The 25691-nt window shown below is 36.7% G+C and overlaps 1 protein-coding gene and 1 pseudogene across 1 annotated transcript in view; both read left to right on the top strand.

The window, feature by feature from the left end:
• USH2A (usherin) overlaps positions 1–25691 on the top strand; it is an 809712-nt gene that overhangs the window by 226008 nt on the left and 558013 nt on the right. The window contains exons 16-19 of the mRNA XM_033195653.1: positions 7787–8281; positions 9323–9592; positions 11185–11354; positions 17814–17958. Of these exons, the coding sequence (XP_033051544.1) occupies positions 7787–8281; positions 9323–9592; positions 11185–11354; positions 17814–17958 (1080 nt within the window). The remainder of the gene's footprint in view (positions 1–7786; positions 8282–9322; positions 9593–11184; positions 11355–17813; positions 17959–25691) is intronic.
• LOC117076010 lies at positions 5177–6302 on the top strand (annotated as a pseudogene).

The raw sequence follows: 25691 nt of genomic DNA, 5'->3' as shown, positions 1-25691 counted from the left end.
TAATACACACATTGCTATTTCCGCAGAGATAGAACACAGCAACATAAACATTTGAAAGAGGAAGGATATAAACAAGCCATCAAGCCTATCTTTGCCTTTGTAACTTTTATGAAGATTTTAAAGGAGCTTACAGAAATCAAATTATTAGAATTCATTGTCTTTAAAAAACATTTACTCAGATGTTTTAGATACAGTTTCTCTAAAGACAGAATGAAAAAACAGAAATTTTTACATTATTCCAGCTCTGTCTTCTCTGATTTTTGCTTCTAGCCATGTTTAGCTACACACTAGTTTAAGAAACCTCGGAACAGCAATTCCAATTCAAGTTTCTATTTTGTTCTCTTCGTTTAATACAGTTTTCCGAATTCGACTTTAACCATGCTTAATTAGTTAGAGAACTGTATAAAGCTATGTCGAAACACTGAAATTCCATAATCTTCCTTAAAATGGTTAGGAAGATGCCTTGTTTTAAATTTTAATTGACTTTAAAACTCCTGCATCGCAGAGTTTTATTTTGTATGCATTATACTGGGTTTCATTTTGCACCTAATTCATATGACTAGAATTTAGCTTCTTATGTCCATCCCTTTCTCTTGGCCCTACATTTCTCTTCAGTATTCCAAGTCTTCTTTAAAGTTAATGGAAACTCTGAACTTCATGATGCAGATTGCAAAGGGAAATGAACATCTGTCTACATCTGCCATGTTGGCAAAGTATCCTAAAAACCTGCTACTAGAATGTTTATTTTCTTCCAAATATCAGCATGATCCAGGTGTCCTGAAACTTAAACTTTTGTGACAGAGAAAGAGAGGAGTTATAAAAATATTGAAAATGATTTTGAAATGACAGTGCCACTGGTTGAGTTATTTCTGAACTTGTGAATTAGGGTCACCCTATTTTCCATACAGCTTAATGCAATAGCAAAATTAAACTTAAAACTATCAATGACATTATTCAAGCAGAGGCATGATTTCCATAGTAACATATTGTGATCTATTTTATAGAACATCACATGTTATTACAACACTAGCTGTTTTGACGATTGCACTCATGTGGAATCCAAATAACAGTTTCTTACATAATAAATGTGTATTCATTCACTAATCAGACATTTATATAATCCTATTAAACAAGGTATTATTTCCTAAAACCATATTTTTCATTAAAAAATGCCACTTCTGGCATTTCTTGACAATCACTGTAATTAATGATGTGAAAATTATCTGCATGATGGCATTTGAACAGTAAGAACAATTGGTTAACACTGTCAGAACTTTGTATCATTCTAATAATAGCTTCATGTTTATTACTCTATTTCTAGTGCATGGCTAGCATGTGTAACATGTAAAGGAAACACTACTTATATTCAGCTGGATGAACACAAATCTTTGGGTTAAATCAAGGCATTAGGAATTATAGGTGGAGAATCATTGAACTTTTCAAAGAAAATTAATGGTGTTGTCTTCCAAGCAAGTTTGACAGTTTGTTTGAGACCTTTATAGAATTCTTTTTTAGAATGGAAACTTTTTCTAGCTGGCCTAATGTGCTATGGGATTCTCTAAGACATACTTTCCTTCCTAAGGTCATGATATACTGGTGTACCATCTTTAAAGCTTTCAAATTATTTGTTATTAATAATAGCATGCAAACAATGGTGAATAATTTTAAAGATTGTGAATAATTAACTTTAAAAAACAAGGTATATCTTTACGTTTTATTTAAGGTAGAGGTCAAGCTAGCACTTTGGCTGATCATACATAATCAGCCCTAGCAGTATCTCTATTGTAGCCCCCTTCTGGGTTGCACATAGGTATCTTATGTGTCATGGGATGAAAGTGAACAGTTAATGGAGGAAATAGCACTCTTGTGTTACTGTTGCAGGTTTAGGGAGTGGAGAGTAACTCATACTGTTTTTTGGTGTTGTTCCTATTTGAGTTTGGAATCAAAGGAGCACTAGACATAGTAGGCAGATCAAATTTAAAAATAAAAATGATCTTCATTACTGATGAAAGTCAGATTAGAGACTATATCCTTTTTCCTGCAGGAAGACAAATTAGAAGAGAGAAAAAGCAATGGGTTGATCTAAACATAATTTGCTCCCTACCCCCTGACTCCCTAGATTCACAGCCAGATGAGTTGTTCCTCATTTGGGATGCCATGAGTAGGGATATAGTCCTTAAACGTCACAATAGAGAAATCCTTCCACTGGAAACTAGAGGATGATTACTTTTATATGTGACAATGATTTCTATCACCTATAGATATTAACATAGTTTAAGTTTAGAGTTTTAGACAACCAAATATTTTAATGAGCCCGGGGATTTCATTTCTACCCTTATTCATTTCCATCTTTAATATTATAATTTATAATCCCATACTACATCAAGGGATCAATGTAACAAGTGGTAAGATGGTTCAGTTACCTCTGAGAGGAATAAATGAAGAAACATAAGATATAGAGACAGGATGAGAAAACAGAAGAGAAGATGACAGGCAATTGTTTTTATAAGGCTCTTAATATTCTTAATGCAGTAGTTTCCCCTTATCCATGGTTTTGTTTTCTGCAGTTTTTTACCCATGGTCAGCAATGCTCCAAAAATAGGTGAGTCTACAGTACAATAAGATGTTTTGAGAGAGAGAGAGAGAAAGACCATATTCATATAACTATTATTGTGGTATATTGTTAGAATTGTTCTATTTTTATTTTTAGTTACTGTTGTTAATCTCTTACTCTGCCTAACATAAATTAAACTTTATCATAGATATGTATGTATAGGAAAAAGAATAGTGTATATATATGTGTGTGTGTATATATATACACACATATATATATATATATGATTTAGTACTATTTGTGGTTTTAGGAATCCACAGGAGATCTTGGAATGTATCTCCTGTGGATAGTAGGGGACTACTATATTATTTCCTGGAACAATAGATCAGATATGTATAGAAAAATCATTCATGTGTTTAATAAATAAAATTTTGATCAGTGCTTATTCCTGACCAGAAACTCTATCAGCCACTAGAAATACAAAGATGAAAGGAATAGTTCTCCTTATGGAGTGGGGAGACATATAACTAACTAAACCAAAGTAACAATAGAATATATAAATGTTGAACCAGAGTAAACTTGGGGTGTTAAGAAAGCACAGGGTGGGCCGGGCGTGGTGGCTTAAGCCTGTAATCCCAGCACTTTGGGAGGCCGAGACGGGCGGATCACGAGGTCAGGAGATCGAGACCATCCTGGCTAACCCGGTGAAACCCCGTCTCTACTAAAAAATACAAAAAACTAGCCGGGCGAGGTGGCGGGCGCCTGTAGTCCCAGCTACTCGGGAGACTGAGGCAGGAGAATGGCATGAACCCGGGAGGTGGAGTTTGCAGCGAGCTGAGATCCGGCCACTGCACTCCAGCCTGGGCGACAGAGCGAGACTCCGTCTCAAAAAAAAAAAAAAAAAAAAAAAAAAAAAAAAAGCACAGGGTGGCATGGGAGGTATAGGAAATGTAACTGTGCCTGTGGTGGCAATGATGGTGATTGAAAACCACTGAAAGTTTTCTAGTAAGGAAGGAATATAAGCTGAATTAGCCAGATACTGTAGTTAAGGAAGAGTGATTGTCATGAAATAAATTTTGTATTAAAAGACATGGAAGTATATGAGAAAATAAGGTATATTCAGCAATCATGGTCAGTTCCATGTAGCTTTGGTAGGTGGTACACTGGGGGAGTGCTACAAACCGGAAGGGTATCAGCCAAGATCAAAAATCAGTGCTGAGCCAAGGATTTTAAATGTTGCTCTGAAAATGCAGAAGTCTGTAGTAACAGCAAATTTTCAAACTCAGAGTTAAAGATCTGTACCCCAGCCAAGGAGGGCAACTACTTTGAGATAAGAGCTCTTTTTACCTGAGTATTATTTTTTTGTTATGATATCATTAATGGGTATCCTATTCATACCCTTTCAAATGCTTTTATTTATTTCACACTATAAATTGCCTTATATGATATTCCTACACAAATGCATATTTCCATCCCAATTCTATCTGATTCCAATTTCTTATTAAGTAGACTGCTCTTGTATAATACACTCTGATCTATTAGGATTATATTCCATTTTTCAGATGCTACAAACATCCAACAAGTACTGTACTTCTTTTAATTGTCATCAGGTTATAGGTCTTCCAACTTCCAGTTTAAGCCAGACAATCTTTTGGAATATTCAGCACTGAAATTTATTTTTGTCTTTTAGGTTTTGGCTTTTGGCATGTTAAATAGATTATTTTCCATCATTGTTTTAGCTATCAGTGATTTTTCAAATTTTGTTAATATTTTCAACAGCCTTATTGTGCGATAAGGGTAACTTTAATCTAATCTAATAAATATTTATTGAAATAACAATGAACCACAACTGCATGCTGTCTAGACAGTCTGAGTCTCAGCCCTAGGGGACTTTTCCAAATATGATCCTTCTTTGGGTGCTCTGCTTTAGCACTAAGGATTGTGTCTTTCCCCTGTCTCTTCTATTCCCATATTCTTTAGCGTTTTCTGTACCACTTAGGAAGTAAAACCATTTTGTAATCAATCATTCTTTAAACTTTCCTTGTACAAATTACTCTGTGGTTTCTATATCCTGATTGTACTCTAATACAATACTCAACATATTTTCATGAAGAATTTGCAACGGCATATGCAATAGAATGACAAAACCATCTTTCATTCAGATACTCCCTTGCATTGTTCAGTCTTTAATTATTCCCCTCCCTCAACCGCCATGACATCTGGGGAAGGGCAGCTTCCTTCTGGCCATTTGCAGAAGGCCCTTTAGAGGATGCAGTCTCATTTGTAAGGTGTAGCTGGCCAGATCTCAACCCTTGGCATCCTCAAGGCATCAATGTCTGATGCATGAAGCTGGTGGACGTGTGTTCATTCTCAGCTTGGTCAGGGCTTCCTGAACACACTATTATTTTAGTATTCCCTAGGCTTTTGCTATTGCCGAGAAATTTCTGAGATTTTGTTTTTCTCCCATCTCCTACATCCACCCTTTAGCCCTCTCAGAGGTGGAAGAGTGACTTTGTCCCAGCCACAGAAGGTCCCATAGTAGGCTCACTTGCTCTCAACACCGCACCCTCACCTTGGTTTCTTGCTTTAAGAAACCAAGAAATTCCTGCGTTGGTTTACGTCAAGATGGCGGCGTCCACATTAAACCCCCTGCTGAGGCGGCTTCCTAACCTTTCTCTCTTCCGAGGTGCCCAGGGAGTTCAGGTTCCCCTCTAGACTCTTGGCACCAAAGCTCCCTCTGAGAAGGATTCTTGGTCCCCAGTTCCCATTTTCCCTTATAAGAATGAACCCTGGAAGTACCTGGAATCAGAAGAATACCAGGAGGGATAGGTTCTTGCCGTATCTGGGCTGACTACCACGGCAATCACAAGGTGGTATACCCCTACAGTGGACTCGAAATACATAGAGTTGCGGGAATAAAATTGCTGGGAATCCCTGCCCCATCTGCCGAGATCGTAAGTTGCATGTTGTGCTCTTGGAAGAGTTTGTCGGTGGTTATCATCTTCCATGCTCCATACACAGGAATCTGCATAAAGCAGCACATGAGATTGACACGGGCCATCTAGGAAGCCAGGGATCATGGTCTCCTCAGGAACCACATGCCCCAGATTGAAACCTGGGACCTCCACTTCAGTACCTCTCATGGGACTGTGAGTGCTCTTCCGCCAGCCCCTACCCTGATCTCAGGCGACCCCTGGTACCCATGGTACAACTGAAAACAGTCACCAGAGAGAGAACTGTCTCACCTTCCTCGGCTCTATCAGGGTCATCTCTGACAAGACAGTGGCCCCCACCTGAGTCAATGCCCAAGATGCCCCCCACAACACCAGCGGAAGCCTCCTCCACTGAGCAGTCAGACCCCACAATGCTCTGTAGGAGCTGTAGACTGGGAAGAAGGGCCTGGTGCAGTGGCTCATGCCTCTCATCCCAGCACTTTGGGAGGCTGAGGTGGGCGGATCACTTGAGCCTATGGGTTCAAACCAGCCCAGGCAAAATAGTGCAACCCCATCTCTACAAAAAATACAAAAATTAGCCAGGCATGGTGGTGGGCGCCTGTAGTCCCAGCTATTCTATTCGGGAGACTGAGACAGGAGAATCGCTTGAACCCGGGAGGCAGAGGTTACAGTGAGCCGAGATTGTGCTACTGCACTCCAGCCTGGATGACAAAGAATGCCAAGGTTTACATGATAGGTTATCACCTGAAGAGTTGTGTCTTTTGTGGACAATGGCAGATCCAGGAAAGAAATGAAAGTTGCTGATGGGGATAAATCTAGGCTAGGGGAGAACAATACATATGTGTATGGGAAACCCCAACCCCTATGTACTGTAAATAGATGGGCTAGGCTAAACATTGTTGCTGTTTCAGTCTTTTGCGAACTCAGCTTTTCCACAATAAAGCTCTATCTCCTGTTGGAAGGAAGGAAGGAAGGAAGGAAGGAAGGAAGGAAGGAAGGAAGGAAGGAAGGAAGGAGAAGGGGAGAGAAGGGGAAGGGGAGGGGAAGGAGGGACGGAAGGAAGGAAGGAAGGATGGAAGGAAGGAAGGAAGGAAGAAAGGAAGGAAGGAAGGAAGGAAGAAGGGGAAGGGGAAGCACATAAATGTGCTGGGACCTTCATATTGCTATAGAGCACCCCTGCATAATGGAACCCTCCTCCCATCTCCCATACAAACGGCCCCATCAGGGAGCAGGCAGCAGCCACTCTGGCATTTGTGTGTTTCACAGTCCTACAATGTGTTTCCTGTCCTTAGAGAGCAAGGATTTCCAGTCACGTGCCTAATCACCTCCACTCCCTGTCTTATTTTTTTAAAACCTCTTTGTAGCTGCTTCTCTCTGCCCACACAATCCTTCATGCATAGAAGTCCTGCTTATCTGAAACGTCTGTTGTGTAAATTCGTCATTGCTGATAACAAATGTCTCCAAAATTTAGCTGCTTAAGACAATAAACATTTATAATTTCTGTAGGTCAGAAAATAAGAAAATCTTCCAGTCAAGATGTTGGCCAGGTGACAGATTTACCCCTTGGTGGTAATCTACTGACCCTTAGTCAGGTGTGTTTAGTGTTTAACAAGCAAATCAGTTACATAGAGGAAACATAGTTACTTTTCTGTTTTGGAGAACTACAAGAACTTTCCCTTAGACCCTCTAACAAAAGGACATTATGAAAAGCAAAACTAGAGTTAAAACAAACATCTAAATATTCTTTATTACAAATGACGCTTTTCTTATGTTGTACTCAATAATAAAAGCAATAAACCGGTATTTACATTATTCTTTCTTTCTTTTTTTTTTTTTTTTTTTTTTTGAGACAGAGTCTCACTCTGTCGCCCAAACTGGAGTGCAGTGGCCGGATCTCAGCTCACTGCAAGCTCTGCCTTTCGGGTTCACGCCATTTTCCTGCCTCAGCCTCCCCAGTAGCTGGGACTACAGGCGCCCGCCACCGCGCCCAGCTAGTTTTTTGTATTTTTTTAGTAGAGACGGGGTTTCACCATGTTAGCCAGGATGGTCTCGATCTTCTGACCTTGTGATCCGCCCGTCTCGGCCTCCCAAAGTGCTGGGATTACAGGCTTGAGCCACCGCGCCCAGCATTATTTCAATTTTAAAAATATGAAATGTATCCTTAACCAAAAGAATAAATCGGTATAGTTTATGTAATTAAATAATATGATAGGAAAGCAGTTAGCAATGATTCTTCACCAACTTGTGAAATGTAACTTTTTTTTTCTTTTCATTTCAGGTGTTCAATACTTCTTAGACACTGACCTGTTACCGTATACCAAATATTCCTATTACATTGAGACCACCAATGTGCATGGTTCAACAAGGAGTGTAGCTGTCACTTTCAGGACAAAACCAGGGGTCCCAGAGGGAAACTTGACTTTAAGTTATATCATTCCTGTTGGCTCAAACTCTGCGACACTTACCTGGACAACACTCTCAAATCAATCTGGTCCTATAGAGAAGTATATTTTGTCCTGTGTCCCTTTGGCTGGTGGTCAGCCATGTGTTTCCTACGAAGGTCATGAAACCTCAGCTACCATCTGGAATCTGGTTCCATTTGCCAAGTACTATTTTTCTGTACAGGCGTGTACTAGTGGGGGCTGTTTACACAGCTTGCCTATTACTGTGACCACAGCCCAGGCCCCTCCCCAAAGACTGAGTCCACCTAAGGTGCAGAAAATCAGTTCCACAGAACTTCATGTAGAATGGTCTCCACCAATGGAACTAAATGGTAAGAATCCAAGGCCAAGATTCCCCTTCTTGGGCAAGACATGAATGAGAATCTATTGTAATTGTGCAATTAGGAGTTTGGCAATTGTATTCCTTTTTATAGCTGTACAATATAATAATTAAGAAACAGTTTCTAAAGATATAAGATAGTGTTTGTCCTGGTTAGTGGAACAAGTGTATTTCTTCTAATCTAATAACAAATTCCATTCAATTAAATTGCCCCTTAAAAGGCTAATATTATCTTTGCTCTTAATGACATCTGCCATAACACAAATGATGTTTATAATTTGAAACTCACTTATGAAATGCATTATATTTGACTGTGTCACAAGTTAGGGCACCCACAAGCAACACATTTTCTCTTCTAAGTAAGAAAAAGATATAAAATAATACAAAAAATATGTATATAAGCTAACTGACTCCATTAAGTTAATTTTTGCATTCATACAATTGAACCTTTGGTTATATAGGCCAGACACACATTCACAGATTTTTAATCATTTATATCATGTAAGTATTATAGCAAAATCTTCCTTTAGATTTGTAAAGTTGTTTGGTAAAACTGGGTAGAAATTGACTATAACATTTATACAAACAGGGCTTATGTTAAATAAGTTAAATTAAAACCTCCAAATTTGAAAGGATACAGACTGAAACTACAGTGATCAATTTCCCCAAAAGAATTGACTATTCTTAATAGAAATTATGACCATTAATTCCAAAAAAGATTGAATTTAGCTATGATAAAGTGTAGTTATTTTTTGTCTATATGTTGTCCATTTTGGTTTGTTTTCCCCATGCATATGCCTTTAATAGTATATTATACATTCATCTACACATCAGTTTGTTGTCTTCTATGTACCTACCATCTAGATTACAAAACTACTAAATCACTACCTTTTGAATGCTAAGGAAATTGACAGTAATCTAATTAGAAGGATAATGAAAATCCAGCACTCTTTAAATGACCTGTCCCTACCATATTCCTAAAGTAACCCCTTTGTCTGATGAGTTACCTAGATTCACTATTTAACTTCTCTAGGAATAATTATAAGATATGAACTATACATGAGAAGACTGAGATCTACTAAAGAAACCACATCTGAGGAAAGTCGAGTTTTTCAGAGCAATGGCTGGCTCAGTCCTCAGTCATTTGGAGAATCGGCCAATGAAAATGCATTAAAACCTCCTCAAACAATGACAACCATCACTGGCTTGGAGCCATATACCAAGTATGAGTTTAGTGTCTTAGCTGTGAATATGGCTGGAAGTGTGTCTTCTGCCTGGGTCTCAGAAAGAACGGGAGAATCAGGTAAATATCAATGCTTTAAGTTCTACTTTTAAAACCTCTGAATGCAAGTGCTTCCTCAAATTAAAGTCAAAGTACTGCTAAAGTACATTTTGAAAAGCAAGAATTAGAAACTTCCATAGACCAAGGAAAATTTTCGTATATATGGGTTTGTTACATAAACAACTCAAGGTCATAAAGTACTTGCAGTAAGTTTTAGGGGGCAAAAGTAAAAGCTTTAGTTATTAATTCATGGGGCGAAAATGGCTTAACTATAGTTATAGTCTTTTGGGAATGTTTGTCAAAAATAGCATTTGGTTTCCACTCCTGAAGTGGATTGGACACATGTCTCATCTTGCTCCATATACAGCATAATTTATGTTCAGTGAAAGAGATAACAGTCAACCAATTCCACAAATTTGTCTTGGTTTTTATTTATCTTTCCAAAATAAATAGTTCAGGTACTAGATTATATATAATGACAGAATCCTGGACATCAAAATCTATAATTCACAAGTGTGCTTGTAAGCAGTTGGCATGATGATAAGGAAGGAGGACAACATATCTAAATTTTCTGGAGTATCTTCATTAAGGCAAAAATTTTTAATCCTCCACTTTATTTTTTATATTAAAAATACTTCAAATTTCATGAGCCTTTAAGAAAAAAACACACTTTTGTTATGTGTTTAATCTGTCGATATCAAAGAAACCCAAGTCCTGATCTAAACTTGACCTGTTAGGAGTATGGAGGATGAGGGTAGCTTTAGGTTGATGTCCAAGGGAATCATTTCATGAATAAAATACACATTGTGCTTGAGCATCTCTTAATGATGACCAGCCATCTTGGACAAATAATAGAGCCATGATAGCACAAGTGATGAGGCATGGCATTCTGGAAGGGGAAAATCAAGGTCAGAAATGAAAAGTAATGGGTGAAACTGCAATACTGGGCCCTTGTAATCTTATGGGTCACTAACTAATGAAAGTGCAATGAGTTCCTTTGATAATACACCTTTGGTTAGCACATTTAAAATCCTTGTAAAGAGCTCAAGAGTGGCAGAGGGGAAATGCATGTGTATGTAACCTGAACATTTCAATAAAAAGTTAACAAAAACTTTGAGACATTCATTGGGGTTATTTAGGATGCTTTAGGTTTACCTCTTTCTGAAGAATAATATTCAGCCAGTTGAATTGGATTGGCTCAATGACATATTTCCCTACATGGGAAATCCATTACATCACCATGCATTTTTCTGAACTTTTTGAACTGAGATATTCTATTTTTGTGACTTCTTTTAGATACTCATAAGACTTACAATTTTCTATCTAACTATCCATTAGTTATCTTTATGAACACAAGCAAATTCCTATGAGATTTTTATTTTGTAAATAGAAAATAGCTGGTAATATGAAGATGGAGAATATACTTTCAGGTAACATTTAAAAAAGTGAATACCTTTGACATATACCAGCATATCCTTGGGCTTTTTCAAAGCAGAATATTTTAAAAGGTACAAGGTATTTCAGAAACCGAAATGAATGTGTGAATTCAGTTTGAAAATATATAGGGACGGCATTCACTGTTTTGATGTTGTTGTTATTGTTCTCATTGATAGCACCTGTATTCATGATCCCTCCTTCAGTCGTTCCACTCTCTTCGTACTCTCTCAATATCTCCTGGGAGAAGCCAGCAGATAATGTTACAAGAGGAAAAGTTGTGGGGTATGACATCAATATGATTTCTGAACAATCACTTCAGCAGTCTATTCCTGTGGTGTTTTCACAGGTATTGTTATTTTTAACTAGTGTCCTTTCAGAATTGGCTTAGGACTTCATTTGGACATTTTTTGAGTTTGCAGAATTCTGTGACAGAAGTCTCCCTCTATATTGGTTAAATGGGGCATTTTTTAAGTATAATATTATGTGTACAAGGCTCCTTCTTTGTATGTCACTTGTTTTTTTCTGGTATAACCCTATATTGAAACTAAGTTGGTAGAATTTATTTCACAAGACTTGCTTTTTGCATTTATCACGTATCCTTAAATATTTTACAGGAAGTTGACTTTCATTAACTGTGTACTATCATGTTATTTGGACACACAATGATTATTTAACCAGTCCACAGTCAGTTGATATTGTATTGTATTAATTCTTTTGGAAATATAAATAACATTGATAAAAACTTCTTACATGTACATTTCTTACACATTTCTACTTCCTTCAAAAAATCTGAAGAATTAAATTTATCACAGCTTATATCAAAATGAATTACGAATATGTTCAAGGTTTTGAATATAGAGTAACATATTGCCTTCTAGTAATTCATCCTCCAGCTAGCAGTAGTAAGAATAATTATCATAGCTAAAAGTTACTGAGGCTTTACTGTGTACATGTACCAATTCATTTAATACACATAGCACTCCTAGAGGATGAGAGGCTCTTGTTCTCTCCAGTTGTGGCTGATATACTTCTCTGCCCATTTTACCAGCATCCAAGTGGCCAATAGCAGAAGCTGGTGGAAGGATGTCAACTGAACGAGTTATTCTGTGTACTTGGTTGCTCAGTGCCTCTTCTGAGAGAGATGCTCTTCGCTGGCATTAGCATAAGATAAAAAGATCTTTACACTTTATGCCTACTCCCATAGATCTAGCCACATTTTTCTTTCCCAGAATTCCTAGTTCCTGATCCTTCCATCTTTCTTTTTGCATTCCCTTGGCCAATATTTCCAAGCCACTGCCATATTGTCCAGGTATATTTTACCTTGAGACACGTCTCTTTCCACACAACATGTGTGAGCAAGTGAACTGCCTGAAGTTCTGCCCATTAAGAGGATTTCTTCTCTCTGCTGTTTCACAGGGCCATTTCTGATGAGGGTTGTAGAGCAACAGCTACCATTTTTGACTTGCAGCCACATACCAAGACGTTCTATCTGTAAACTAAACTCTGCTTTTTTCCCCCCCATTCTTTTATCTCTTAAGGGAACTCCCATGGGTCATAGGTATGAGCTGAGGTTGAGCCACCAGTATAAGAATGGTAGATGTCATGGGGGCCTGAACCACCTGCTTGTACAATGTATTACAGCTTTTGGCTCTCTTATACCCAATCTCAGACATCCACTTCCATTTTATGATGCATTTCTGTTGCGCCCTTCTAACCTCAAGGCTTGGCTGAGACAATTCCCAGATTATAAAAAAGTAGTTCTAGCTGCATGGCTATTTGGTGTTCCCTGACAAGTTGTTCTGTTTTTACTGAGACCTGAAAACATGCTAGGGCCATTTAGCAAATGGTATATAGTTTCCATTACATGTTATGTCTTTGTTCCAAGCTCTTGGGGTCTATCTGCCTTGTGATTTTCTTTCTGTATGTGCCTTGAAACATCTTTTCCCACCATGCTTACTTCTAGTGCTGTAAAATTTACTACACATTATGTCCCAAGTGGCTGATCTGCCTGTACCACAGGCTGGACCTGGTACAGAACCCTTTCCTACTCTGGGATGCACTCAAAACTGGCAGCATTTCATATTATTCAGTAAATTATTCAGAACAGTATTCTCAAATGTGGAATATGCTCCCTTCAGAACGTGAAGAGGTCAACTAGACATTCTGTTTCCTTCTTAGTGGTGGTAGATGCAAGGTGCAATTTGTCCTGTATTTTGGAGGGGATATCCTAGCATGTCTCAGGCCACATGAACTCCTAAAAACTTCACTGATATGGCAGATGACTTAATCTTCATAATATTGCTCTCCCACCTTCTAGAACACATATGTCTTGCCTCTGCATACCTACCATTTCCTGCTTATCTGATTCATTAAATACGATGCTATTGACATAGAGAAAGAATACTGTCAAGGTGGCTTTTATAGTTTGTCTTAAATTGGTGATTAATCACCCTCAGATTTCCTTTGTCTTTCTTCAGTGCATTGATAGCAACCAGCAAGATCCATGCATAGTCCTTATAATTACTAGTTTCCCCAGAGTAGTCCTTATCATTACTGATTCCACCAAACCAGTGAATTACCTTCTACTGGTAACTCATCGCAGTTCACCACTAATGGAAGTTTCAGCATTGAACCACTAGGGCATGCTGTGGACTATCAGTACTCTACCTGCTGTCTGTGATGAGATCACTGTACACCAGTGGGTGGATGATGGAGGCCCAAACTATCGTTTCAGAGTCTCATTCCTAGGGCCACTCCTGTTATGACTGTCTTAGGGCAAATTCCCCCAGAAATAGACACTTGGTAGAAGACTAAGTACAGGAGGGTTATTGGGGGAGCACTTTCAGAAACAACAAATGTGAAGTGATAAAGTATGTAGGATTGAGCAGCAAAGAAGCTGAACTGTGATACAATAGTGGAAGCAGCCTCAGCGGATTCTGTGGGTAGTTCTGGAGCTGAAATGACCCTCTTAGCTTGTCTCAAATTAAGTTAGGAGGTCAGATCTTTGTACCCTAGAGTATTTGTGTCCTCGGGCTGGTGTAACAAATTAACATAAACTGACTGTCTTAAAACAACAGAAATTTAGGTGTTAGTATGACCGAGTTCCCCACAGGCTCTAGGAGACGTTTCTTCTCTTCCACTTACCCGTGGCTCCTGGTGTTCCTTGGCTTGTGGCAACATAACTAATATCTGCTGCCTCTGTCTTCACAAGTCCTACTCTGTGTCTCTGTCCCCTCTGGGTCTATGTGTTCCTCTCATTTCTCCCATAAAGATACCAGTCATTGGATTTTAAACCAACCTGAAATCCAGGATGACAACTAATTAATTACATCTGCAAGTATCTCATTTTCCAAATAAAGTCTCATTCTGAATTTTTGGGAGACATTATATAATCCACTACTAATAGGTTTTCCATTTTTTTCTAAGCCTTTTTAGTGGACAGAATGCATGTATAACACACAATTTTATTTTGTATACTGGACGAAAAAGAAGAGCCGATAAATAATTTACGATTACTTATTTTTCATTAATCTATGTGTTGACTCATTTGCAACTATCTCATGATGAAACACAACTGGTATAATATATATCTTTTAACTTAAACAGGTTGGTCTACCAATCTGGTATACCGTGGGATTTAAGGTAAATTTGGTTATAACTTCCATGTGGTCTTTGCCATGTTTTATCTCATTTATACTTGATGTTTTATTTTGTTGTTTTTACTATTCTTTGGCTTTATAAACTATTATTTCTTTGTAAAATACAGTTTTGATTTATCTATTACTCATAGCATAATAGTTATTCTAAGAAAAAAATAAGGGGAGAAATATTATTTATAAAAATTACAGCCTCGATCTCCTGACCTCGCGATCCACCCGTCTCGGCCTCCCAAAGTGCTGGGATTACAGGCTTGAGCCACCGCACCAACCTAGCTAACAGGGCGAAAGCCCGTCTCTACTAAAACATACAAAAAACTAGCCGGGCGAGTTGGCGGGCGCCTGTAGTCCCAGCTACTTGGGAGGCTGAGGCAGGAGAATGGCGTAAACCCGGGAGGTGGAGCTTGCAGTGAGCTGAGATCCGGCCACTGCACTCCAGCCTGGGCCACAGAGCGAGACTCCGTCTCAAAAAAAAAAAAAAAAAAAAAAAAAAAAAATTACAGCCTTAGAAGTCAACCTGTTTGTTCATATTCCACATCTCCCAATTATTAGCCATATCACACATCTCTGTGCTTCTGGTTTTATTCATCTGTGAAATGGGAAAACCACTTTCTGCTCACCTACCTGCTTAAAGAGCCTGATAAATATTTACACATTATTATTAGTGATTATTATTAATGGTATGGAACTACATTATACTTTATAAACTAGCTATCATTTAAAGGGGCAGGAAAATAAATATTTTTATTGTTGTTGTTGTTATTTAAAAGGCTGTTCCTTATGGCTGAACTGGAATAAGGACATAGATATATCACCTTATTCTCTTTTTTGTTTTTACTTTTTTGAGACAGAGTCTCACTCTGTGACCCAGGCTGGAGTGCAGTGGCACAATCTCGGTTCACTGCAAACTTCTCCTCCTGGGTTCAAGTGATTCTTGTGCTTCAACCTTGCAAGTAGCTGGTAATACAGGTGAACGCCACTATACCTGACTAATTTTTTTTTTTTTTTTTGTATTTTTAGTAGAGACAGGGTTTTGCCATCTTTGCCAGGTTGGTCTCGAACCCCTAGCCTCAAGTGATCCACCACCTCGGCCTCCCAAAATACTGGGATTACAGGCATGAACCACTGCACTGGGCCCACCTTATTCTCTTTTGAACTCTCTCTCCAGTGCATATTCTCTATTCAAGGAAATGAAATCAAAAGTAGCAGAACAAAGTCCAATTTTTTACCTTCTCAATGATTAAATTTATATCTGAACTGACCTGAGTATATCTTGTTATAATCTTTGTAAATAAATAGCCAAAATTCCCTGGGAAAATCTACTATAAAAATAACTAGTACAAAACCTTTGCCTAAGAATGAGGCAGGGGGGATACATAAAAGTGGTGATGATGTAGGATTCACTGTGGGAGTTCAAGCTGCTGTGGCGTTTTTCCCACCCCTTTGAAGACTTATTTCATGAAAAACTTTCAATTAGATAAATCTTATAAGACTTATAAATTGACTGTATGTACATGACAAAGACAAAGTCTATCCAAGTGATACTTTTATGCTGCAAGTTCTGGGGCAAACAATGTATTTTAAAAATAATGTAATTTATAATAATCATCTGTAGAGAAGTAAAAGCCCATCAAAATAAATATTAGTGTAGATTTCTTCTTACTTATTTTATGTCATTGCAGGTTCTTGCTACAAAGAATGTTTTGTTTAAAAATAATTGTACTTCCTAAATTAAATAAGAAATAGCTTAATGTGTTTTATCCTAAAAACAATTCCATTTTCTAAAAATTTACATTGAATTCTACCAGGATTATTCTAAAAGGGATGAACATTATAGCAATATTCATACATTTAATTCAGTTCAAGGCTTATTTTGCTTAGAAAATTTTAAATCACATTTCACAGAAAAGTTTATATCTTCATTATATTAATAATTATTTTAGAATTAGAAAAAGAAATAATTACTTGGTATTTGATGTTTTTCTGATTTCAAAACATAATTGCAAGGAAATGGCTTAAAAGTTTTAAGTTTAAATTATCCTAGAGTTTTAGAATCTTTAAAACCATGTTTATTTCTGAACGTTATTGAAACACCGTATTCTACATTCCAATCTCGCAGCTTTTTAGAACTGAAATTTTAAAGTCAACACCTAGGCAAATATTCCAAATGAATTTTATTTTACCACTAAAGAGAAGTTCTCTAGAAAACTACTCCAAATGTTACTGAACTTTACATTTGTCTGTATTTATATTTGTGGAAGATTATTTTATGTGACTATGTATCAGTAGTCCTAAGAAAATTAGTTTTGTACTCATAGTTAGTGTCATACTCTCTGTTTTAATGACTTTATTTTCTGAATATAATTTCTAGAGGCCTTTGTACGTACAACCTAAACAAATTTACATGGTTGCTTTTGATCACTTCAAATTATACTGACAGAACCAACTCTGAGAGTTCATTGTTTAATAATTTATTTATGGACTGTGAGTTTCCTGTCAGTCTTCTTTGCTCAAATCTGCTATTTTCATTTGAAATTATATGATAAAGATAGTATTTCAGATAATGTAACTGTTTGATCTAATCTGTATACACTTGTTTATATAAGAAAGATGATTGAGAATTGACCTAATGTGGATGCTCAGTAATATGTCTAATGTTTATTTTTTCCCCTTTTTCTTCTGTGACTTTTTTTCACAAAGAAAATGATAGTATTAATTTAACATAGCAACAACACTTCTTTCTGTCCTAGCACCATCAAATAGCCTGGGTATTACTGCTCTGGGTTATTTTTGACCAAGCCCCGTGGCTTTGTTTGGACTTTATCATGATAACAATGACAATGTCACCATCTTTATCTCTACCATTGGTGACAATAACCATACCACCACGCTGCTTTATGAGGCAATAACTTGGTTTTCTCATTTATCCACTCAGGAACTGGATTATTACCTCATAAAACAGTGTGATTGTACAATTATCAATTAAATCCTGGCTTGTCGAGACTCTTCCAAAAAAAAAAAAAAAAAAAATCCTTTTCCTAATGGTGGTTGGCAATAATTCCCTCTGTCTGAATTCATGGAACTTTGACTGCCAAGATTATATTTTCACACTGATTACCTATTATCTTTCTTTTTTTTTTGCCTTGAAGCTGCTGCACACTGCTAAATCCCAAGAACTATCTTACACTGTAGAAGGACTGAAACCTTATAGGATATATGAGTTTACTATTACTCTCTGCAATTCAGTTGGTTGTGTGACCAGTGCTTCAGGAGCAGGACAGACCTTAGCAGCAGGTAAGCAAGTTTTAATGGGTATGAAAAATTTGTTGCCTATCAAGAAAAAAGAAAACCTGTAATGTTCAACACCTTCTCTACTTGAGACTTTATATTTGTCTTTTCTGCTGTCTTCTCCTCCCTCACTAACCCTGATTGCTTCTTACCTTGACAGTTTTAAACAACAACAACAACAACAACGAAAACTTAATTTCAAGAGGTACCTAGGAGTTATGAGTTACAGCTGTGTCATAATAAGAAATACAATTAGTTTTAGAGTGACTCTACTCTACAAGTAGAAATATATAGAATATACAACTAGAAATATATAGAACTAGAAATATATAGAAATATAATTAATTGTAGAGTGACTCCAGGGCTTAGCTACCAACCTGTGTCCTAGCAGTGTCCTGACAATCGTGGGAAACATTCAGGAAGCTTCTTATGAGGACTTTAGGATACCTCTTCCCTCAGTCCAGACATTTTTTGTAGGCTTGGGTCTACTCACTCCTGATCCCTGGGAACTAGAAATTACTGTGTGCCCTGGTGTTATATTTGGCTTTCATGAAATAGGTAAATGTTTATCTATTATTTTATTAATAAGAAGCTCTTAAGTTAATAAAATTTAAATAAAAGAATTGTTATTAAGTATAATCTTAGTAGAAACGATTTGTATAATTTGTGCTTTCTTCCTTCAGGACTAATTGGATTCATACAAACCTGATTATGTGTATTAGTAAGACCTATAAAACCCAATTATTTAGCACTAATATACTTCCAAATTAGTGTTTTTCTGATTCTAGAGAAAAGCTTAGTTTCCTGGTTATCTTTAAAGAAATGTCCATGTGTAAGGAGGTTAAGATATTCTAGATGAATTACAGATATTACAAAAACACATTTACCTTTAAAAACATTTCCTAGACCTCCTCCCCAAATCTCTTCATCGTATTATTAATAGGTCCAATCATGTAGGATTTTTTTTTCTGGTTCTGGAAAAAATTGCTTAGCTCAAATGATCTCATCCAAGTAATTTATTTTTTTTTTCAAAATTTTCATCAATGCAAACGGCTCTGAAATTCTAAGAAATTATGGTTTACTAAATTTATAACTGAACTCTTTGTATTTTTATATATTTTATATATGTGCATTTCAGATGTATGCACACATTTATGGAGTACCTAGCTTGTACAAAACATTCTTCTCCTATAAAACTGCCTGTTTTTGTATACTGCATTATTAAAGGTTTGCTGAATGCTGAATATGGACAAGAGAGGAGGACTCTATCTCCTTTAAGAAAAATGATACAATTTCAGACTAGAAGACAAAAATTAAAATAATTATCACTCTTGCAAGTTGGAGAAAGTATAAATGGAGACAACACAGGCTGAAGACTGGGTGTGTTATAGTAAGGGACATAGGAATCCCAAGCACGTGGTCGTGCAAAACTGGAATCACGTCCTCTCAGGGTTGTAAAACATGTAAAAATGATCTAGGGTTACTATATAGCTAGTATCAATATATTCTTTGTAATATCCCCCCCCAAGTGTTTGTCTAACCCATGTTTGATACCTTCAGTGTTACAGAAACTACTACATCTCAGATAAAGCTATACCATCTTTAGACACCTCTTTCAAAATGTGTTTTCTTAGACTGATCGCAAATATCTCCTAGTAACTTCTACTCGACATTCTTATTCTACTTCTTTGGGGGCTGTTGTTCATCTAATTTATCATCCTTCCAATAAAATTTTTGATAACAATATATCCACCCAACTCTTTTCTCCTTTAGGCTGCATATCATGGTAGCTCCCATCTGAACCTCATATGCAATAGTGTCTAGAGTTGTTATTAGTGTAATTCTTATAGATGAGATCTAGTCTGCCTTTTCATAGGTATAAGCAAACTAAAGAACCTGAAGAGGGACATGCTGTCCCTAGAAACTAGCTGGATCCTGGAGATGGGAATAGAAAAACAGGAAACATGTCTACAGAATAGAATCTCCCTGCCCTATGCATTAGTGATAACATCTGTGCTAACAGTATCCTCATTGGCTGCAGTGGCAAGTTCCTGTTGCATAAAAGATGATGTACCTGGGTGCTCTGTGCAGCTCTCATTTTAGTTACTGGAGAGGCGATTAAAACCACTCCTGTCCATTGACAGGAATGTGAAGTAAAACTAACTAGTCAGAGCCCTCCAAATCCTCCCTCTCCTTTTTATATCCTTGAAAAATAGAAGTGGAAACTTATATTCCCTTAAAGTCATGTGATGTGAAAGTTAGTTGACTTACAAAAATAAGAGTTTATTCATATGTGTAAGGTGAAAAAAGTGGTTAGCCACAATGCCAGGGTTTCAATCTGGGCTCTGCCATTGACTAGCTGTGTGACCTTATATAAATTATCTCACCTCTGTGCCTTAGTTTCCCAATTTATAAATAAGCATAACTTATTTTGTAGGGTTCTGATGAGGATTAGAAGTAGTTAATACATGTAAAATATTTAAAGCAGTACCCATCACAGTTCATTCTCAATAAAAATTTATTGTCATGATTTTTATCATAATATTATATAACAATTTTATTAGTCACAGTATAAATGTTATGGAATTTCTAATGTTATCAAAATCAACGAGAGTTTATTTTACAACTTTGATTTTCTAATATTATTATGAAATATAAAATGGAGAGTTCTAAGACTAAGGACTGTATTGTGAAAATAAAGCTTAGAAAGGCTTAAAATCTGAAAGCATTATTTATTATTTCTGTAAGAAGTATGTCATTCAGAATTATTAGAGGCACATTTCAAAACTTTGCTCAAAAACAGCAAATTTTACATTTGTTGGTTGCAATATAGAGTGAATAATGTGCCATAAATATATTATTACTACATTTTATTATGAATGCTCAATTCAGAACCATCTCTTGAGGGCTTACTATTTAAAGCACTGTGGAGGATTCTAAGATAATTATACCCAGCATTTAGGTTAAGGAGTTGAGATCCAACAGGTAGGATTAACACCATGGTGACATGTGCTAAGGGCTGTGAGAAAGTTGAAAAAAATTCTATGGGAAGGTAGAAAATAAGATAAATGATTTTGATTTGGGAGACTGAGTAGATACCTCATTAAAAGCTATTTCAGATAAACTATAAAAGAATGGTAAAGACTTTCGCAGTTATTTACTGAGCACATACCATGTGCTAGTTTCTGTTTTAAGAGCTGGCACTGTTCCAGGTACCAATGTAATGAAAGCAGATATTTATGAAGACTTTCCTGGCAGTAGAGTATACAATAGATTAGAAGAGAGGGTGTAATAGAGCCTGGTAGACTTTTTTAAAGAGGCAGTAAGGGAGTAAATCAGATGAGTAGAAGTGAAGATTAAAAGAAGGGAACAGAGTGACTTCAAGGAAGAAAGACCTGAAAGTTAAGCCGTGGGAAGAATGGACAATGATAGCAAATATTGTAGCCCATGGTGGTGCCATTAAATAAAAGGGGAAAGATGGACAAAGGACATATGAGAGAAATAAACTCATGAGTTTATTTGATCATTCGATAGAAACACATCCATGACAATTATAACCATCCAGCAGCAGAAATTGCAAATCTGGGGCTTAAAAATGGTGCAGATTTTGTAATCATCTGCATATAGATGGGAGCTAATGCTATAGGTTATAATCAATTAGTGAAAGCAGAGAAAAAGCAAAATAGAAGTCCAAGGAAAACACCTTAGTGAATATTCTATTCGGAAAGGAAGGAGAAAGGAAGAGTGAAGTGAACAGAGGTATGGTCAGAATTAGGAAAAGAACTAAGAGGAAGAAGCAGTATTAGAAAAGTCAAGGGAAGAGAGAATTCTAGAAGGAGAATGGTGTCTGTAGTGTCATATGGTATAGGGAAAGCAGGAGAAATGTGACCTAAAATGGAGGCAAGGTCACTGGTGACTCTCTGGGGTTTACCCTAAGTAGCATGGTTGAAGCAGAAGCTGGAACATGAAGGACTGAGTGGAGGCAGGAGGAGATATAATGGTAAATTTCAAATGTGTGATTTTTTAATTCTTAGCTAGAATTCTTCTTCTACCCAATTTTCATTCTTTAAAAAATTGAATTACCTTTTGTTTCCATATAAAATCCTTTCTCTTCTAAAGAAAAATTTATTTTAGTGTTTTTTTCTGGAAAAAAAAGTTTATTTTCTAATTCCCTAATATATTTTGTTAGAACTATCTGATTCTTCACCTGCCCAGCAGAAAAATGTCTCTTATATGACAAAAGTATGGAAAAATAATTTTACTTACAGTTGGGTTTATTATAAAATACACCATTTTTCAGATTGCTCAGATCAGTGAAAATAAACTTATTTGCTTTTGTTTGAATACCAGCCAAAAATTAAAAGTCCATCATCCTTTTTGCCTCTTTCCTTATTCAGTAGATGAATGTGCATTTCTAAATGTTTTCCTAAAATAAAACATCTGAATAGAACAAATAGACATTAAATCATAGAAATAAACTGTAGGCCTATAATAAGGCCGGTTGTTTTGAATGGTCAACAATTTTGTTATAGGAGAGTAGTAAAAGTTGACTTGCAACTTTATGGTTCATTCGGCTCTGTTTTTTCTACTATTAACATTGCAATTTGGAGAGTATATATTATTCCAATGAATTCCAATGGATTTGTGGGAAATTTAACTCTTATGTCTAATAGCTCATATGAGCTCATTATCAGAGATCAGAGACCAGTGACCATTCAAAAATTTTGAAAAAGAGCACCACAAATTAGAAGTAGTAATTAGCCTTTTAGAAGCATTTGAATCATGAAAAGATATGTTGCCTCCTTAAATCTCAGTCTCAAAAATCAAAAAGATACTTGTGAAGATTTATCTGGCTGTTTCATTAAAAAGCTTGAGAATTATAATTGGCTCTCTCTTGTTTTAAACATTTTTTCAATTAAATATATGATTAGAATGAGTACATTTCATCCAGAGTACTGCATTTCTGCTTCTTTAGTTTTGATACCTGCGACAAAGTCTGAGAACTGATTTGAGAGAGGTGTTCTCTCAGGAGCAGCTGCATCTCTCTCCATTGCAAAATCTTCAAGCAGTGTTATTGATGGCTTTGGAGTTGCTTCTGGGTGTATGAAAGTAATGAGTTGATGAACTGGGCCCTCTTAAAATCCTTGTTATACTTTTCTTCAAGATTATCCTTTTAATCTGGGAAAATTTGTGTATTTCCACCCATTGTAAATTGAGTTTAGTTTAAACCCTTCTTATGAGAAATTACTTTAGGAGATCCATTCCTGAAGGGACAATGTGATATTTCCCTTGCCTGTCATAAATTGACCTCCATACTACAAGCTTAGAAGTGTCCATCTCGCATTAAGCAAGTAATTAGTGTGCATTAAATTTTCTTTCTGAATGCAAAGTAAAATGTATAGGCTGTTTGCTGCTGGGTTGAAAACACACATTGTTTTGCATTCGGGTACATAAGTCTTTTCCTTGCGAATAGGAGCCAGAGTGATTAAACAAGCACTCTTAATATGTTAATTTATAATTTTAATTACAACAATCTTGTATATATAGTCATTAGTGAATACTAATATAAATATTTTTCTACCTTTTTATTCATAATGCATAAACCAATCACCCAGTTACTTCTCTGAGGTTGCCTGTTTTTGTTTCATAATACAATCTTTGTTCTTAGTTATGAATGCATTTTGTTCATTCCTGTCTTCAATAATCCCTCATTAAGCTAGTCACTTTCTGCTCCATGCTAAAAAGGAAAAATTATCATGCAAATGTGGCATGCCATATTAAAAAGCACATTACCAAACACTTTTGTTGCTGTCCTTCAATTAGTTTCCCTTCTTTGAATTTAATTCCATTTGTTGTTAAACTACTGACTTGATGTATGGACTCATGAATCTGAGGCCGCTGCCAAGAAAGTGGGGAAAAAAAATCAAAGCCTCTTCGAAGAGCTGCAAAGGCGAGCTAAAATGAATTTGCTTCACCTTTGACAAGAACACTTGAACAGCAATGGAATCCTCTGATGATTCAACTTGGCTAATTATCCAATTATTTATTTCAAGAATAAAGGCACCATTTTACAATTAAGGAAGTGTAAAGTAGTCTGAGAAATTTGGTAATGACAGATGACTTAAGTAACTTCTAAGATAAACAGTATCTGTGCAAAACTTGTCCCACCAATTGTTTTCAGGCAGGAGTTCTTGTGTCTTAGCATCAGTGAAATCCTGAGTACACTGAAGGTTTTTTGTTTGGTTGTTTTGCTCTTTCAACAGAAATTATTTCACACTTGTAACCAACGTGTCAAATTTCCATGGCTCTTAAGCAATGTTTAAGTTATATTTCTCTTGATTAAAAGCTTTTGGTTCAAAGCAATACTTTTTAATTGCCTAATGATATAAGTCAGTTCTTAGGAAAGAACCGCACATTTAGGAGTTCATTTGCAATATAACTGAAAAATTCATTGCATGGCAGTAAAACAATTTACTGTTAATTACAAGGAGAAGAATTTGCTGTAGCATGCTCACAGATTGCCATGAATCATGCAGCACTCCTAGAGATTTATAACAGATGTGTAAGTGGGATGAATTAGCAGGGTTTAATAACAGAGACACAAATCATGCAGACTTCAAGGAGCTTTAATTGATATACTAGAATGTGACGGGCATGAATCACTCAGCCATTCAACAGCTCTGTAACATATGGTCAGCTCAATATGCCGCATCTTAAATCGGTTGGTGAGTCGTAGGTTGTCCCATATGGTGGAAGCAATATATTTTTCATGATTAAAAAAATGCATCCATTTTTTAAAGAAATATGATTGCAAAGCATGTTTGTTATTGAACAGTCACCTGAATGCCAAACTGCTTTTTTTAAATGCTATTTTTTTTTTTTTTTTTAACATGGCAGCTTCTCAAAATAAATAGGGGCTACTCCTTGTAGCACCAGATCGCTGGAGGCATTATGAGACCATATCGGTGCTTGCTGGCACACTGGATCCGCAGCAAGCCTATAGGAAAGCACAGCTGATGATTCCTGTGATTGTCAGGGAAATCCTTCTGGCTGGGGCAAAACAAACAAATGAAAGGATGATGTCACTTTCAGAGAAGTTCAGGAATACCCAGCTCTGTAAATTGAAGAAAATGAGTTGGATGAGAGATCCCTACTTAGTAGGGTAAGAAAGTGGCTGTGATACGAGGTCAGGAGATCGAGACCATCCTGGCGAACACGGTGAAACCCCGTCTCTACTAAAAATACAAAAACTAGCCGGGCGAGGTGGCGGGCGCCTGTAGTCCCAGCTACTCGGAGGCTGAGGCAGGAGAATGGCGTAAACCTGGGAGACGGAGCTTGCAGTGAGCTGAGATCGGCCACTGCACTCCAGTCCGGGCGACAGAGCGAGACTCCGCCTCAAAAAAAAAAAAAAAAAAAAAAAAAAAGAAAGTGGCTGTGATAAATAGTACCATGACCCCAATGTAACAATTGGATGTAACATTTTATACTAACTTCTTAATTAAATGCTCGGTCCTTCAGGGGCATTTTAAAAGAAGCACTGGCTGGTCATCACATAGATGGTAGCAGCAATTCCAAGGCATTCTTGAAGAATTCTTTCAGTATCTGCAAACAAGTCCCCTGGTTGGAGACTGGTAACTGGTAGTGTGCAAACATGTTTTTATTGGAACCGGGATCTGGCAGCTTTTGGAAAAGCTTTTGCTGCATTAGTAAATCTGACAGACTTGAAAAAGGAATATTGC

The sequence above is a fragment of the Trachypithecus francoisi genome, unplaced genomic scaffold (genome assembly GCF_009764315.1).
Source record: "Trachypithecus francoisi isolate TF-2019V2 unplaced genomic scaffold, Tfra_2.0 Lachesis_group5, whole genome shotgun sequence".
Taxonomy (NCBI): domain Eukaryota; kingdom Metazoa; phylum Chordata; class Mammalia; order Primates; family Cercopithecidae; genus Trachypithecus; species Trachypithecus francoisi.
Note: the sequence above shows the minus strand (reverse complement) of the source record. Positions and strands in the feature narration are given on the sequence as shown.